Below are 16,736 nucleotides of genomic sequence, written 5' to 3'. Positions count from 1 at the left end.
AGAAGCGAAACTATTCTAAACACAATGTTGATTACTACAAGTACACATTGTCTTGAGATCATAGTACACCAGAGGCGAGTGCGTTAGAATGGAGACACCGTGCTCCCTTGGTTATTGTAAGTGTATTCAAGTACAATAGAATTCACGGTGGCTAAGATGGGAAGAGCTCACCTCTGTTGCAAGGAGTTGTAGTTCATGGGAGCTTACGATGGACAACAAAGTGCGATGTGAATGTGTATATGTACAGAGCACAGTGTCGCTTTCCCCAATATGTGAAGAATACTTGTTTGGGAAAAAAATACTTTGTGCCCACTCTGTATATATGCTTCAAAATGTGTATTTCAGTTCTTGTTACTATAGTTCTGTTTTCTGTTAAAAATTCGCTCAGTTTCTTTGATTCTTCGTAGATACTTCACCGATTAAAAATAGTACGTACATGTTATGTCCTAAAGAAAGCAAATCATTGTGTCGGTTCAACAAAACAGAAGAGAGTGGAGAAAGGTATGACCATTAATTTGTTTATCTAGTGCAGTTGTAAATGTCGCAAATTGTATTTAGAGCCTCACACACAAAACTTCTAGCAAAATGTATACATGGCAATGCCCAAAATCCAAATGCAAGCTTCATCGAAGCTCAATATACAAACTTTGATTTGAGAACACTACCCTCAAACATGCTTTATTGGTTCTGAAGTACTTCATATCGTAGTATATGATGCTGTATTATGTTTTGACAGTAGTTTTGTATCAAGAATCGATGTGATTATCGAAATGAGAATCTTGCCTGGGAAATACAATGGAAACAGCAAAGAATGAAGAAATGAAATGAATGGCTAAATATGAAATTCTTGCAGCAAGTTGTAAAGAAGTCGAGAATGAAAAAAATAAAATTCAGAAAAGTACAAGAGAATGCAGATAAAAACGGAAGTTACAGTTATAGTACAGGTTTAAGGGAATCAAGAGTCTTTTGAAGTGTGTTAACTGTGAGAATGTTTGGAGTCAAATTTCTCAAAACTTCATTTTTGAATACGTAACCTTAGAACCTTTTGTAAAGAACAGTTATTTCAACGAAATTTTACAAAAAATTTTCGAACATTTTTTTCTGTTTTATGAACCAGAATTGTACTCCAGCATTAATTATACAAAGTATAGACTAAAGTTTGCATTTCAAAATGAAATAATAATAATAATAATAATAATAATAATAATAATAATAATAATAATAATAATAATAATAATAATAATAATAATAATAATTTTATGTTCAGCTACCTACTTGGAAAGTGAAATTTTTAAGTTTTATGTAACACGGTTATGCCGACCAAGCTAAAGGATACTGTGATTATGAGAAATGAATGAAATGGTGGAATGAAGAAAGTGGGAGGAAACGGGACAACCCCGAGAAAACCCACGCACACGGTGTTTGTCCGCCACGAAGCTCACTTGGCGCGAGTTGGAATCGAGCCAAAGACCCCATGCACCAGAGGTGAACGCTCTACCACTGAGACACCGCAGCCCCAACTATCTACTTGGAGCTGTACGGTTATGTTAATTTACAGTATCACTAAGTTAAGCAGAAGTTGTGAATATACTAACACAAATCTCCGAGAACTTTACAAGAAATATGTACAATCATGTTGAGAACCCTTCATAAAATAATAATAATTATTATACGGAAAGTATAAAAGCAAAACCATCTGAAGCCTTTACAGATATGGCCCACCATGTTCACTATGACAAAGAATTAAGTGCATAAAGTGAAATAAAAACCCAGCTCGACCCAACGTACCTTTAAAAATTAATTTGAACAGCTCAGCCATTAATGAAACAGGGCCAGCTTTAGGTATTTTGACATCCTAGGGGAGAAAAATTTCGGCGCCTCCTGCCCCCTCACATTTTTACCCCATCATATATATATATATATATATATATAGCTCCATTTTGATCTTCCTCTCTCCTTAGGATACACACAAAAATATTCTAAGTAGCATTCACTCCCTTTTCTACAGTTGTTTCGAAGTACGTCAAGCTAACGGTGCGGATTTGTATAGGGGACAAACAATATATTATGGTTGGTGTGATTGAAATGTCCATATGACGTGTCACTTTCAAAGGCAAAAATAAATAAATAAAATAAAATGAAAACTAAATACTTGGATAATCAAAGCAGTCTGGTCTGCAGCTACACACTTTTACCCTTCCAAGAAGTGGTGGGAAATGGGTGGTAGTCAGTGGATGAGACGTTAGGAGAATACGATAGGTGAGGAAGAGTTCCATACGAAGGATTAGGTTGCTGCACCAGTAGTTTTTGCAACATGTAGGCGTGTATTGTCGTCCAACGTTAAGACACCACATCTATTAGGCGTTGGTGGATGCTTGCGGACAAATTTACAATGCATTTCCTGGAAATCAATATTATAACGGGGTGCAGTGATGGTCTCGCGTCGATGGAGGAAGACATGATTGATCTTCTCCACCAGCGGATGAAGGGGTGGTTGGTTTTGGAAATCGTCCTGGACATTGAGAATTCAACCAGTCCTGACTGTTTGTTATTGATGTGACAAACTCAGGTAACATCAGAAGTGACAGTCCGTTGCAGGAAACATTCCAGTTGTTCCGTACACTCAGATAACTGCACATGTCTAGACGACTATCCTTGTTGGCCAGTATCAATTCATGTGGCAGGCATGAGTCCAACTTTTTCAACCTACGGATTGCCCGGAACCATCGAGTGACAGTAGTATTGTGTATGTGCCTAACTCGTCTGCAATTGCACTAATACTTTTCCGAGCGAATATGAATGTTTCCACGGTGTTCCTGAGGAGCTCATCAGATCATTCTGTTGATTGATAGCCGCTGGACACATTTTGTAATATTGTGTTACCGGCATGAAATTTTACAGTGCATTCATTCACAACTCCTGGTCCCAATGCGATGCTGTTATTTTTGGCGGTTAAATATACAGAATATCCCCATTTAAACTGTAAAGGAAAACCACTCATTCTCAATTGTGTTTTCTCCGTGCGAGTTCACACAGCCCGTACCGCTTACTGACCGACTGACTGTCCGATCCCAGCCTGTTTTCTGAACATGTACGAAGTTTGTGATGTACATGTGACCTCAGTCCTTCCATTGATTGCGTTACAAGGAATGGTTTCCCAGCAGACGTAAAGTTAACACATTTCATTCTCATCAACCCACTGCATAATATGATCAGCTTTTTTTAATTTTAAAAAAATACTATTTACATAGCCAGCTACTAAATAAACTCAAATTTATATAGCAGGTTATAAGATTTGTATCTCATTTTCGTCACCGACGGAAGTTATTGTTATTTTATGTATTTTTCTGTTTAACGTGAATATGAAATAATAAGAATAAACGATTTTTGACATAATAAACATATGTATGGTAATCAGTAGCGTATTTAGGGAGGCTTCCGGGCTTAAGCTTCCCGAATTTTGTTTACTATATTAAAGTAAATCAAATATCTTGCAGAATTTTCACATTTCCAGGGCTAAAGTTAGCGAAGCCCACCCCGAAAAAAAATCGTAAATACGCCACTGATGATGATAAAAAAAGCAAAGTAGAGCAATGGCAATTATACTTAAAACGAGAGAAAATGCACATAGTACCAACTATGTTATTTTACAGATTGTTAATGTTGGTAGCTGGTTTCCAGTCTGTCCATATGAAGAAGGGTGAATCCGCTATGCCGTCAAGAATGAGGAACTGGAATTACACAGTCCACGAAGTGAACTTCCGTTTTTGTGACAAAAATACAATAACTTTATTTCACGCAAACATTCAGTTGAAAACGCATATTGTAGCCAAATGCTACTAAGATCCAGTTTGTTTTTAATATTTTAAACATTTTAAATCAAATACTACTTATCTTTCGGCATTTCAATGAAGACGAAGAGGACGTAGCAAAACTAATGTTTTTGGGCCAATGCTATGAAATAACTAGATATACCTTGATTTGTATTAACCTGTTACGAGAGCTTGAACAAAAATAGAAAACTAGAAAGGCAAAAGAGGAGGTACTGCTAAAGTCCTGTGTTCTTAATAGTGATCTAGCTTGCGAAAAGTAAGCTTTGGGTCTTGCATCTCCAAAACACATTGAAGTTCTTTATTTCCAGATGCAATTAAATATCAAACTGCACATGATCTCTTTGTTGTCAATTCTGCGGCCACTCTCCAGCAGTATGTTGTGTGTGGTCAATAAGGAACTGGTTTCTGTTATTGAGAGAAAAAGCACTAATAAGAAACATTATGCTTTCGAGATAATATTTATTTATTTGATACATAAGTTCGTCCCGTTTTTAGCGTTAGATGACATAGTAGCGCAAAACTAAAGTGTTTCTTACTGCATGTGTAAAGTTGCTGTTGTGTGACGCAGGAAAAAATAGGCGATTTGGTTGTGTTGTTTACATTTTGTGCAAAATGAACAATGACAGAAAATAGGTAGCATTTCGAGATATTATGTTTTTATTTCCGAAAAGCTAAGAATGCATCGCAGACGCAAAATAAGATATGTGCTATGTACGGTGAAGGGACTGTTTACGATTCCACGTGCCTAAACTGTTCAGAAAGTTTCGTGAAAACAATTTTAATGTTAGTGATGGACCACGTTCGGGACGACCGGCCGAGGCTGATAGTAACGAAATATTGTCTTTGATTCAAAGTAATCGGTATAGAAGAACTCGGGAGATGTGAGAAATTCTTGGATTCAACCAGTCAGCAGTATAAAGCGGACACTCTGGCTTAGTGGTAGAGCGCTTATCTCTGGTGCGTGGGGTCTCCGGTTCGATCCCAGCCCAAGTAAGTTTGTGGTGGACACCATTGTGTCCGTACGTTTTCTCGGTACTCCGGTTTTCTCCCATATTCGTATATTCTCTTGCCTTGATCATCATCTCCCTTAGCCTAAAAGTGCATAAGAGTGATACATTAAACTGAAAGATTTCGAAGATGGATTATGTCTAACAATGTTAGGCATAAGATATCATGATATAAGCGGGGCTAGTGCAAAAGCCAGTTTACATCCGAAAAAGATTGTGCTATTCATTTGGTGGGATGGCCCGCGGTGTCTCAGTGGTAGAGCGTTCACCTCTGATGCAGGGGATCCTTGATTCGATCCCAGCTCACTCCAAGTGAACTTTGTGGTGGACAAACACTATGTGCGTGGGTTTCCTTGGAATTCTCCCGTTTCTTCCCACTTTCTTCATTTCATCCATTTCTCATCATCACTGTCTCCTTTAGCCTAGCCAGCATAATCGTAGGACGTAAAACTTAAAGATTTCATTTCATTTCATTTGGTGGAAATAGAAGGGAATCGCTTATTGTAACATATAACCTGAAAATCAGCAATTCAGAGTAATAGTGTTCAGAACTCAGTGAATTAAAGCAAGCAACCGACCAGAAGCGTTCTGATTGAGCCAACAGAAACGATGTTATGTTCCATTAAGATAATGCTAGACCGCACGTGCCTTTGGCCACCCGACATAAACTGTTACAACTTGACTGAAATGTTTTGGTCCACCACTATACTACCCCGACCGTGTATTCCGATTATCATGTATTTGATGGTAGAAACTTTATTCTCTTGGAGGACCTGAAGAATCATCTTGATCAGTTCTTTCGCCAGAAACCTTAGAACTTATATACGCACAGGATTATGTAGCTACCGGAGAGATGGAGAAAGGTCATTGAATAGAATGTCACTTATTTATTAAATCTTATCTTTAAGAAAACAACTGTTTCTTTAAATTTTGTCACAAAAACGGGACGTACTTTTGCATCAATCTGATATCAGTGAACTTGAATCTCATTTTGCTATCCAGTTTTCCGTTTACATTGCATTTCTATGATTTTGTGAAAACGCTTATATATATATATATATATATATATATAATGTAGGTTCGGAAAAATTGTATTTTGACTTTTTTTCCTCAGTGTTGAAAGTAATGAGTTTGGCTCTAACATTGTGAGCGCTGACAGTGAAGTTGCGATCCCTGAAATCTTCCCTTATGGATCTTCGGTTCTAAGCTCATGGAATGCAGAAGCAGTTGAACAAGAAAGTTCTAGGTACAGAAATGTTGATCTGTGTAACTATGAAAGTGATGCCTCAGTTTCAATTGAAGAAGTGGATAGTGAGGAAGACAACCTTGGTTAGGTAATTGGTAAGTAGTTTTTTTCTTTGTTAACACACTAATATATGATTTGATTTGTTTCCATCCTTTTACACATTCATATACGAAACAATATGAACACATATATTCCTGTTGAAAGCCGTAGAGATGACTTTTTCTTTAAATAAATTTTTACTTTAATAAGACAACCATCTTCGAGTGAAGGTATTTTGAAGCTTTGAGGTCATTAGGACTAAATGTATAGTACGTTGAGAAATGGCGCTACAATCAATTAATACTCCAGTACTGAATAGTACCGCTGTCCATTTGTCCCTCGTTTGTGCATGGTAGCTCAATGGTAGAGTGCTTACCTCGTGCGTGGGGTCACTGGTTCGATCCCGACCGAGTAAATTTGAGGTAGACATCATCATGTCCATGGGCTTTCTCGGGTACTCCCTTTTCCTTCGACTTTGTCATACCACCAATTATTCCATCATCATTTGGTTACCTTAATCATCCGTCTCCCTTAGCCTAAAGGGCATAATTGTGGAACGTTAAATTGAAAGACTTCCATTTATCTCGCCATTGAAGTCCCTCCTGACACACCAAAGATATTCTCGGCGATAGTCAGGTATAATTGTATGAGAGGAGCACAGGAACGCAGCCCTGCCTCAAGCAACGATTATTTAGTATTTGTGTTTTCACATGAAAGACCACTATTTCTCTGATTGCACTAGTCCTGTGTTTTAGCGCTGCCTTAGCGATTCTTCAGTGCATCTGCTGTAAGAATCCTTTGCCTCCCATCGTGTATACGACCGATGGACTACTGAAACGTAACAGCCACGCGAGTGGGATAGCCCGGCCTCTCATAGCCCAACGCTCGAAATCATTTAATTGCACAGTAGGAGTTCGCTGACGTCATCTTGGCATTGCAGACAGACTGTGATCCACACACAACTAAACTCGTTTCGTCTGACGATCTTCAAATTACTGGCCTTCTACGGACATACGAGGGTCGTTCGGAAAGTAAACTCCGATTGGTTAAAAAAAAAAAAAAAAAAAAACACCAAAGTAAATAGAAGAATTTATTATATGCATCTGAAAACTGCCTCTTTGCTCTATTTTTCTATATAGTTTCTATAAACATTCAAGCAGTTATTATATCTCTGCACTAACTTAGAAATTCCATCAGCATAAAAATCTCTGGCCTAGAGACCTGAACGAGCCGAATTTTTCGGTCCGAGCCCAATCCAGCCCGAATGAACCTAGGCCCGACCCAGCCCGGGCCCGAAAAGTTTTGGAGATTTTAGGTACGAGCCAGGCCCGGCCCGATAAGTTTTTTTAAAATTTTTGTCCCAAGCCCGGCTCGGGTCCGAGAAATTTTAAGTTTTTGGCCCGACCCCGGCCCGATAAATTTTAAAAAGATTTAGCTCGAGCCCCAATCTTTCTCAAAATTTAGTATTAAACTTGATCTAACCCTCAGAAACATTTTCTAAACTCTGGTTCACAACCTGACGCTTGCCTCCCGAATGGTACCATTGCCTCCTAGAACTTTGCCTGTCATCGAGAGAACAAAAACTCCATTCCCTGTAACAAAAATCTAATTTAATTGATTTTTGCATAAAGTGAAGATGGCAATATTGTTTAGCGACAGGCAAAACTTTTCCACCCCTTCTTGTCATATTTTGGGTTCAGTGAGGGTCAAAGTCAGAGCTCAATTTACCGAGCAATGCCTGCAATCCTGTATAGTGAAAGTGGAGCCGCTAAGCACCACAAACTGTGAATAGCTATTGCATTCTTTGTAACATTTTTCACGGGCACACTTCTTCAACGTTTGGCTTTATTCCAATTATCGTTTAACAAAAGTCAATAATTATTAAAGAATTGCAATTAATCGGCCCCAGCCCGGCCCGACCTGAAGAGAAATCAGTGTCGGCCCGGCCCAAAGAAATAACAGAGTTGGCCCGCCCAAGCCCGGCCTGTGCAGGTCTCTACCTTGAGCTACAGTATTTCCTGTAGCCTAACCTCTGTGTCACTACGCCATATAACACATTTTCACAAACGTTTCGATCAATTTTCTGAATGACTTCATCAGTGACCACTGATGACTTTACACTCCTGTCTTCGTCATGAATGTTTGTTCTTCCAGTTTTAAGTGAACGGACCCATTCACGAACAACTCCTTCACTCATCACATTTGGTCTATACACGGCACAAAGTTCCCGATGAATAACTGCTGCCGAATATTGTTTTGCCGTAAGAAAACGTATATCAGCTCGCATCTCGCACTTGACGGGATTTTCTATTGCAGCACACATTTTGAGAACTTACAAAAGTGAAAGAAGTGATCAGAGAATCTTAACTCTACCACGGCTGGATGCAGACTGATCTACCGCGCACGTCTGTGCAAAGATGGTAGTGCTGCCCTCACTACTTCACGCACAGTGACCAATCGGTGCTTACTTTCCGAACACGCCTCCCACATTCTGTTGTGGGATTTTCTTTCAAAGGCGAACGATATATACAGCATTTTCTTAAGTGCGTTTCTACCAGTGTGCATTTTATAAGTAGTGCGTACGTCACTGTTAGGAAAAATCAAACAACTATAGATACGATCTGCTACTTAACGGTTCGTGTTTTTCTTATACAGTTCATAAATTAATAACAAACACTATTCCAGCAGAATAAAAACTATCAATTGCATTAGATTGGCAATGAACGACATACATTTTAATGCCATAAAAATTCGTTTCTCTCGATTTTCTTGAAAACTACGCATTGTAATTCACCTTCAAGCACGCCATTTTGTTCATCTCCATGTGATTTATCAATTGATATATGTCTTGTCTTTAGATAACATCATAACTAACTCACTCTATGGCTTATGGAACCCGGAGGTTCTATGCCACGTTCACAAATGCTCTCCACTGACTTCTGCCCTCAGCCAACTGGATCCAGTTTCTATTTTGTATTCCTATTTCTGCGAGATCCATCTTAATATTATCCTCCCATCTGCGCCTAATGGTCGTTTTCCGACTGGTCTTCCAGTTAAAACTTTGAAAGCGTTCCTACTTTCTTCCGTCCTGGCTACATGACTTGCCCACCTGAACCTCCTAGACTTGATGACCGTAACGATGTGTTGTAAACGATATATATTATGTAGTTCCGCGTTTGAACTTTCCGCCATTCCCCATTCCCGTTCGTCTTGAGTTCGAATAATCGTCTTAGGATTTTATTCTCAAACACTTTCAGTCTGCGTTCTTCCCTGAGAGTTTCGCAACTATACAGGATGATAACAATCATAAGTTAAAAAAGAAATTAAACGTTGAGTTGATCATAATTTTGGCCTATATCTCATTAACCGTACCGTATATTGTTGTCTTATTGATGTCGTAATGAAAAATTTGATTAGTGAATATTTTAGGACTATTTTCATCTTAACAGGTGGCGTGATTATCATGTACTATACATTTTTAGGTCTACAAAAAATCTTTTTTTTTTTTTTATTTTCTCGAAAACTACACATGAGGATTTACACTCACCCATATGATTTTCCTCAATGAGATCTGTTGATTGTTATGTTTCAACTTTGTTTTTTAATATTTTTTTTTATTTTACTTATTTATTTTTTCGTTAAGAGCTGACAATATAGTAAAATATGCAGTATTTAATGTGTAATAGTTTCATAAACACCGGATTTTCCTTTGCTTTTAAACGTATTAACTACGTAGTTAGGAGTTTTAAGCTTCATTTTGTGATTATCGAGAATTTGTGTGGGTGTACGCTTGTTTCTTGGAAGCCTGCATTATCATTAACTTATGTCGTAAATGGGAATCTAAAAATAAAATATTTCTCCAGTACAGCTCAGAATAATTATAGAAAAATACACCAGAAAACATCTAATTTATTGCTTTTGCATACAACGTTAGTGAATATTGTGATTGGTTATCACAAGAAAGATAATCTGAATATTCTATGTGTAACGGCCTGTTTCGTTACAGAAGCTTTCTTTCTGATATGCCACCACCCAGGTGATACGCTACTCTTTGTTGTTAAGCTTATAGTTCATATATTCCATGTTATGTATTTATTTCTGTCAATTGTGTTATTCTATAGATGGATGCTTTGAGTACACTGTTTATGTATTTATGTTGTTGTATTTTCAATATATGTGTATTGCATTTTAAAATATGGAGTTTTGAACTAATAAAAGTTTTAGATATTATATTCGAAATTCTGATTACTCTGTAACATTTATCTTGCTTTTAAGGTTTTAAAAAGATACACGAACATTGGTGAAAATCGAATTAATATAGGGTATTAGACAAATGTTGCAGGATATTAAGCTAGTATGTATGTAACTGTTAAGAATATGTGTGTCACTGTTAGGAGATGCCAATATCTAATATCTCAAAAGTGTACTTTTTTGAAGTATACAGTACGTAAATATAGCTATAAACAATCTGTTCCAGCAGAACTATTAGTTATTATTGGCAACGAATTACATATTTTTGGCGCCATAAAAGTTTGTTTTTGTTGATTTGCTCGGAAACTGCGCATCGAAATTTATCTTCGAGCATGTCATTTTGTTAAACTTGATGTGATCTATCAACTGTCTTATCTTTGGGCAATAGTTTATTTAAATAAGAAATTAAATTTTAACAGTTAATCATAATTTTGGACTGTAACTCATTAACCATACTATGTACAGGGTTCCCACTAGTCAGAAAAGTCAGGGGAAAAGACAGGAAAGTCAGGGAATTTTTTAATATTTATTTTAACATTAATTGTACACCAATTTCAGCTTAGCTAACCATTATATAGGACGTTGCCCAGATTTTTATGGAAGGTAAGTGGATTGTAGGTATGAGCAATTGATTACTATTTGTCTCTATAGAATAAATGTTCTCATATATAAATATTCACCGTTATTTATTCTTTATTTATGTGTCAACGTCATCCGACACCTGTCATAAAAGTCAGGGAATTTCCTGCCAAAGGTCAGGGAGAAGTCTGGGAAAATGATTTCTCCAGATCAGTAGGAACCCTGATGTACTGTCATCTTGTTAGTGTTATAAAGAAGAGCGTCATGAGTGCAGACTTCAGTATTAGTCTCGCCTTAGTAGATGAAGTTCACCATCAATTCTTGAATTTACAAAATAATTTGTTCTCAATTTTCTCAAAAACAACGCATGAGATTTTATACTGATGCATATCATTTTGTTCTGGTGTATGTCTGATCTTCGAACATTTTTTTCGTTAAATGCTATAATAATATTGAAGAAGTTTTATGAAAAAGTATTTATTTTCCTCTGTCCAGTGTTTACAAATTGAAATAAAATTAACGATTCTCAAAAATAAGAATAGGACTTATTATGTAGGCCACTGTTTGCCTTGCAAGTATGCTTCAAATAAATAAATAATGTAATGTATAGTCACGAACAAAAATGTCTTTATATCCTACATGTCCTTTTTTCGATAACGAGGGGACGAGTCAATCCATTTTATTCAGTTTGCTATAACACGGAGAGAAGATTCTCTATCGAATACTCGAAACCTTACTTCAGTTAGTTAGTTCATTGGAAAATTATACAAATAAACATGTAGTATGTGTATTCCCATTTTCGCTGGTGATTGTATATATGATTATTGAGCTTATACTTATTGAAATAGCATCAATTAGGGCAAAAACGCGCTAAAGATGTTATACTTGAAAATTTTGGTTTATTCTCAACCATTCTCTAAAGCTTTATTCAGAACCAGTCATTTGCTATCACACATAATCAGCTATTTATGTACATACAAATAGAAATCCCAACAAAATTGTATTAGAAGTCTGAAACAGTAGTACTTCCTTCTAATCGAACTATGTAATTAAAATTGTACGATGCAGTTTGTTTAATCGTATTGTTTAGTCAACTAAAGTGTACTTGTATATGAAACTTCTCTAATTGTTGGTTCTTTTTGGAAGTCTACACATATCCATCACCATCTTAGTACTGAAAAGAAGACATATCCTTCAATTGACAGAGGAAAAAAAGAGAGAGAGAGAGAGAATTTTAGGAATGATCCAAAAATGGATCAAAATATTCCGATCTCGGCCAAGAATTTTAGGAATGATCCAAAAATGCATCAAAAGATTGCGATCTTGGCCAACAACTAGTGTTTGGACCAGGAGCCACAAAATTTTTGAACGGCCCCTAAATCGAGTTTTCGGTTTTTTTTTTTTTTTATTATTATTATTATTATTTTTTATATAACGGAATAAGCACATCATACTGAGTTAAGTGATGCCTGAAATATATTAGATCTTTTGATTTTTTTTAATGAATGCCTTGTTTTCTGCAGAAATCATTTATGCCTTTATTATGCACTTTTTCTTCTTCCACATAATGCGCAATGGACGATCTGGCAACATCTACCAACCCTCTCGTAACAATACCCGAATTACTGTTTTGCCAGTAATGTGAGACAAGAATTTTGTACTTGGACAAGGTCTATACATAGAATCATAAGGGGGAACAGTCTGAGTAATACTTTTCTGAATAAGTAGGGGAAGGGACGCCATAAGAACTTGAAGCACAACGAATCAGATATGTCCAAGTACGAACCCTATAGAAGAATAGCGAGCCACAGTCCAAGCGAGCATGAGTCTCAGTGGGGTTAGTGAACGCGAATGCAAGCCCCCATTGATTGTAGCATGTCCGAGCCCGAATGAATCCCACTTGCAAAACGCATATTTCTGCAACAAATGGAAAATAAGGACAGAGCGAAGAAATGAAATGCAGTAGAACTATGCACTAACGCTTCAAGGGTGAAACCATCGAAAAAGTATACGAACTAATCGAAGAAGTGACTCGAAATACCCAATAAGGATATCATAAGAAATTAAGATGCACTCGTAGTTCTCGTTAAAATTTATTGAGATCTTTGTGATAAATGTCGCTCCGTATAAATCAGAAAAACAAACGCCTCGAAAAAACAGGAAGTTGGGAGACATTCAACTAGTGGAAAAGAATGTTGCTGTTATGATGAACAGAAACGCACCAAGGGAAGCAAACGAAAATTATACATTTTAACCGTAAGAGAGAACAGAATAGACATGATTGTCAATTTAATTCTCCATTCAGGAAACTAATATACTGCTGGAAGGAAGAAAAAAATGAAGAAAGTACCGGATGCAGGAAAGCAAATCTGGTTGATATTAAGAAAGGATGGATTGATTTGGTATTTAGCGTCCGAGGCTATATGAGACGTGGGCCTACAGCTTAACGTGGAATTCAAATCACATGACCTTCCATCGGAAATCGAACTGGCATCTCTCGCGCCGACCAAGGTAGAAAGAATATATCAACAGATAAAACAAGTAGCAGAGAATTTAGTAGAGATGCAAGGGCTCGGGAAAAACTCGGTTTTTTCTGCTTCGCTTTTTTGCTTGGGAAATTTTGGGCATTTTTTCAAAATTTTGCTTTAAATTGGTAAAGCATACTTTGTTTCGCTTCTCTACAGCACAAGAACTCATTTGATTAGTGGTTGATGTAGATAATAATATAGAACCTCTAAAATGAACCATGAATTTCGAAAATATTTTTTTTTTTTTTTAAATTCTTAACATATTCACATTATGAAATCCAAAGGATTAACTAATATATATATATAATATTTTTTTAACTTCCTATACACAAAAATAAGTACTTTCTTTTTTAAAAAAAAGATACACAAATAACTAGCAAAAATGTATGTAGTATTTTTACTTCAAAATATCACACACTCTCTTTTTGAAACAAAAAATAAAATATGGGAGAAATACATTTATATGATAATCTTAAAAGCTACACATCAAGAGTTTGGTTTCGGGTGGTTCTGTACAGTCTTGAAATTTTTAAGTTTTAACTTTCATATACATTGTATGAATATTTCGAACAAATTTTTCATTCATTGATCACATACGTAATAATTTTACCACCTATCAGGTGCTTGGAATCTGCAAAATCGGTAAAATTCCGAATTCTATAATGCACTAACTGTTTCTTAAGCTTGTTCAGAATCGGAAAATTTTCTGTTAATGGATCATATGCTTAATAGACTGTTCATCTGATCGTGCGGTTTCCTAGACTTACAACCACCATCACGGTTTACCCATTCCTGAAGGTTTATGAACTTTTAACGACAGGAATTCAACATATCATTACGAAACTTTTTTTTTTTTTTTAAGAGAAAAACTAAGGAATGCATTTAAGAAGAGTGGAAAGAATCAATCACTGTTTCAATTCACAAGAAAAGCGACAAAACTGAATGTAATAATTATCGAGGCATTTCTCAACATTCTATTAACAAGATTGATCCATACGCAGAGACAATTATTGGAGATTATCAGTGTGGATTTAGGGAAATCGATCAACTATCGACCAGATATTTACTATTCGATAAATACTCGAAAAGAAATGGGAATATATTACCCAGTACATCAGCCGTTTATTGGTTTTAAAAAGGCTTACGACTTGGATAGGAGGGAAACATTGTACAACATTCTTACAGAATTCGGAATATCGAAAAGGCTAGTTAGATTAATTAAAATGTGTTTAAATGAATCCCAGAGTAAAGTTCGAGCAGAAAAATTGTTGTCTATGAGCTTCCACGTCGAGAATGGCCTGAAACAAGGAGGTGCGTTATCGCCATTATTGTTCAGCTTTGTTCCGGAGTACGCTATAAGGAAAATTAAAGATAGCAACCAGGCCCTACAGCTGAACTGTATTCACCAGGTTACGGCGTATGCTGATGATGTAAATTTAATAGGGCATGATAGGAGAACAATAAAAAGAAATGCAGAGTCCTTATTAAACGCTTGCAGCGACATTGTTTTAGAAGTAAATGCAGAGAAAACTAAATACACGAAGTTCACCGGGATCGTAATATGGCAAATTATGGATGCTTTAAAATATTAAATAATACTTTCGACAAAGTGGATACTTTCAAATATCTGGGATCAATATCACCAGACCAAAATCATATCCACAAAGAAATTAAATGTCGGCTGAAATCAGGAAATTCGTGTTATTATTCAGTTCAAAGTATTTTGTCGTCGCGAATTCTGTCGAGGATTTAAAGCTTAAAATATATAAAACGATAATCATGCCTGTTGTGTTTTATGGTTGTGAAACATGGTCACTTGAGGGAAGAACGTAGACTGAAAGTATTTGAAAATAAAATCCTAAGACGAATATTCGGACCTAAGAGGAACGGGAATGAGGAAAACTTCATAACGAAGAAGTGCATAATTTATACGGTTTACCAAACATCGTTACGGTCATCAAGTCTAGGAGGCTCAGGTGGGCAGGTCATGCAGCCAAAATGGAAGAAGGTAGGAACGCTTTCAAAGTTTTAACTGGAAATCCAATCGGAAAACGTCCATTAGGAAGACTTAGGCGCAGATGGCAGGACAATATTAAAATGGATCTTGCAGAAATAGGAATACAAAGTAAAAACTGGATCCAGTTGGCTAAGGATTGAAGTCAGTAGAGAGCTTTTGTGAACGCGGCATTGAACCTTCGGATTCCATAAGCCACAGAGAGAGAGAGAGAATATATTTAAGTTAAGCACAACTGCACAACAACCATGAGTGAGTGGTTAGTTTTTGCACTTCTATCGGGAAGTCCGGGATTCAACCCCGAATTCGATTACTTTGACAAAAGTTTTTCTTAATTCCATCTGTGAATGTAGAAATAGTGCGTGTACTGTGAATCCTGGCCGACTTCCTTTATCGTTTTTAAATCGTCGTTATTACTAATTACCAGCAGTGATGGATTTGCGAAGGGGGTTAGGGTGGGGATGTCTTACAGATTGAAGCCTGTACCCCGAAATTACGGAATTTCTAAAACAATCAAAATATTTGTTATGCCTATACTCATAAACTTCAAGCTCCTCCCAAATAAAAATTAGGAAATTTTAGAAAAATCAAACATTAAACAGAGAAACACCTCCCAAAATACTTTTCTGAAACCGCTACTGATTATTTCTATAAAACTGTATTCAAGGTTGTATCTGGAAGATTATTGCTAAATCATTGCACAACTACAGTATAACAAAAATGTGGAAGTACGCTCTGACGGGTATATTGAAAGACATAAGTTTAACTTATGTGCTAGAAGCTAGAGTAGGCCTACTAATCTCTAGGAAATGAAACACGGATGACTAAAAAGAAATAATGTAGAAAAGAAAAAAGTGTCGATAACTCAGAAGTTAAAATAAAGTTAAATATCTTCTACAGTTGCCCTCAAATACTACGTACTTTATGTTTACTTTAATTCATAAAACATGTGTTCCATCCATCATGATGGCGAATTCCAGAGCGAAATATAGCATTTAGGTCATGAAATCTTATTTAACTTTAGAGTATACTATAAGAAAACTATTTAAATAGAAAAATCATGAAAATGAAAAAAGCCAAAATTCTCGTTTTTTTCCCAAAAGATCCGGCTTTTTATGTGCAAAAAACCATCGATCCAAAAAAAGCCGGCTTTTTTGCATCTCTAGAATTTAGTCATTCCGTGTTGCCCACCAAGATTCAGATTAGGAGAAATTACGGTTGTTCCATTCACCGATGCTT

The 16,736-nt window shown here is 36.4% G+C and overlaps 1 protein-coding gene across 2 annotated transcripts in view; it reads left to right on the top strand.

The window, feature by feature from the left end:
- Positions 1-16,736, top strand: part of Rad17 (Rad17 checkpoint clamp loader component) — a 99,500-nt gene that overhangs the window by 81,249 nt on the left and 1,515 nt on the right. For both annotated transcript variants that reach the window (XM_081762900.1, XM_081762901.1), the window contains exon 13: positions 5,955-6,181. In XM_081762900.1, coding sequence (XP_081619026.1) covers positions 5,955-6,174 — 220 coding nt within the window. In that variant the 3' untranslated portion in view covers positions 6,175-6,181. The remainder of the gene's footprint in view (positions 1-5,954; positions 6,182-16,736) is intronic.

Source organism: Thermobia domestica, chromosome 6, assembly GCF_964235325.1.
Source record: "Thermobia domestica chromosome 6, izTheDome1.hap1.1, whole genome shotgun sequence".
NCBI lineage: Eukaryota > Metazoa > Arthropoda > Insecta > Zygentoma > Lepismatidae > Thermobia > Thermobia domestica.
The sequence above is the reverse complement of the archived record's forward strand: the minus strand, read 5'-3'. Positions and strand labels throughout refer to the sequence as shown.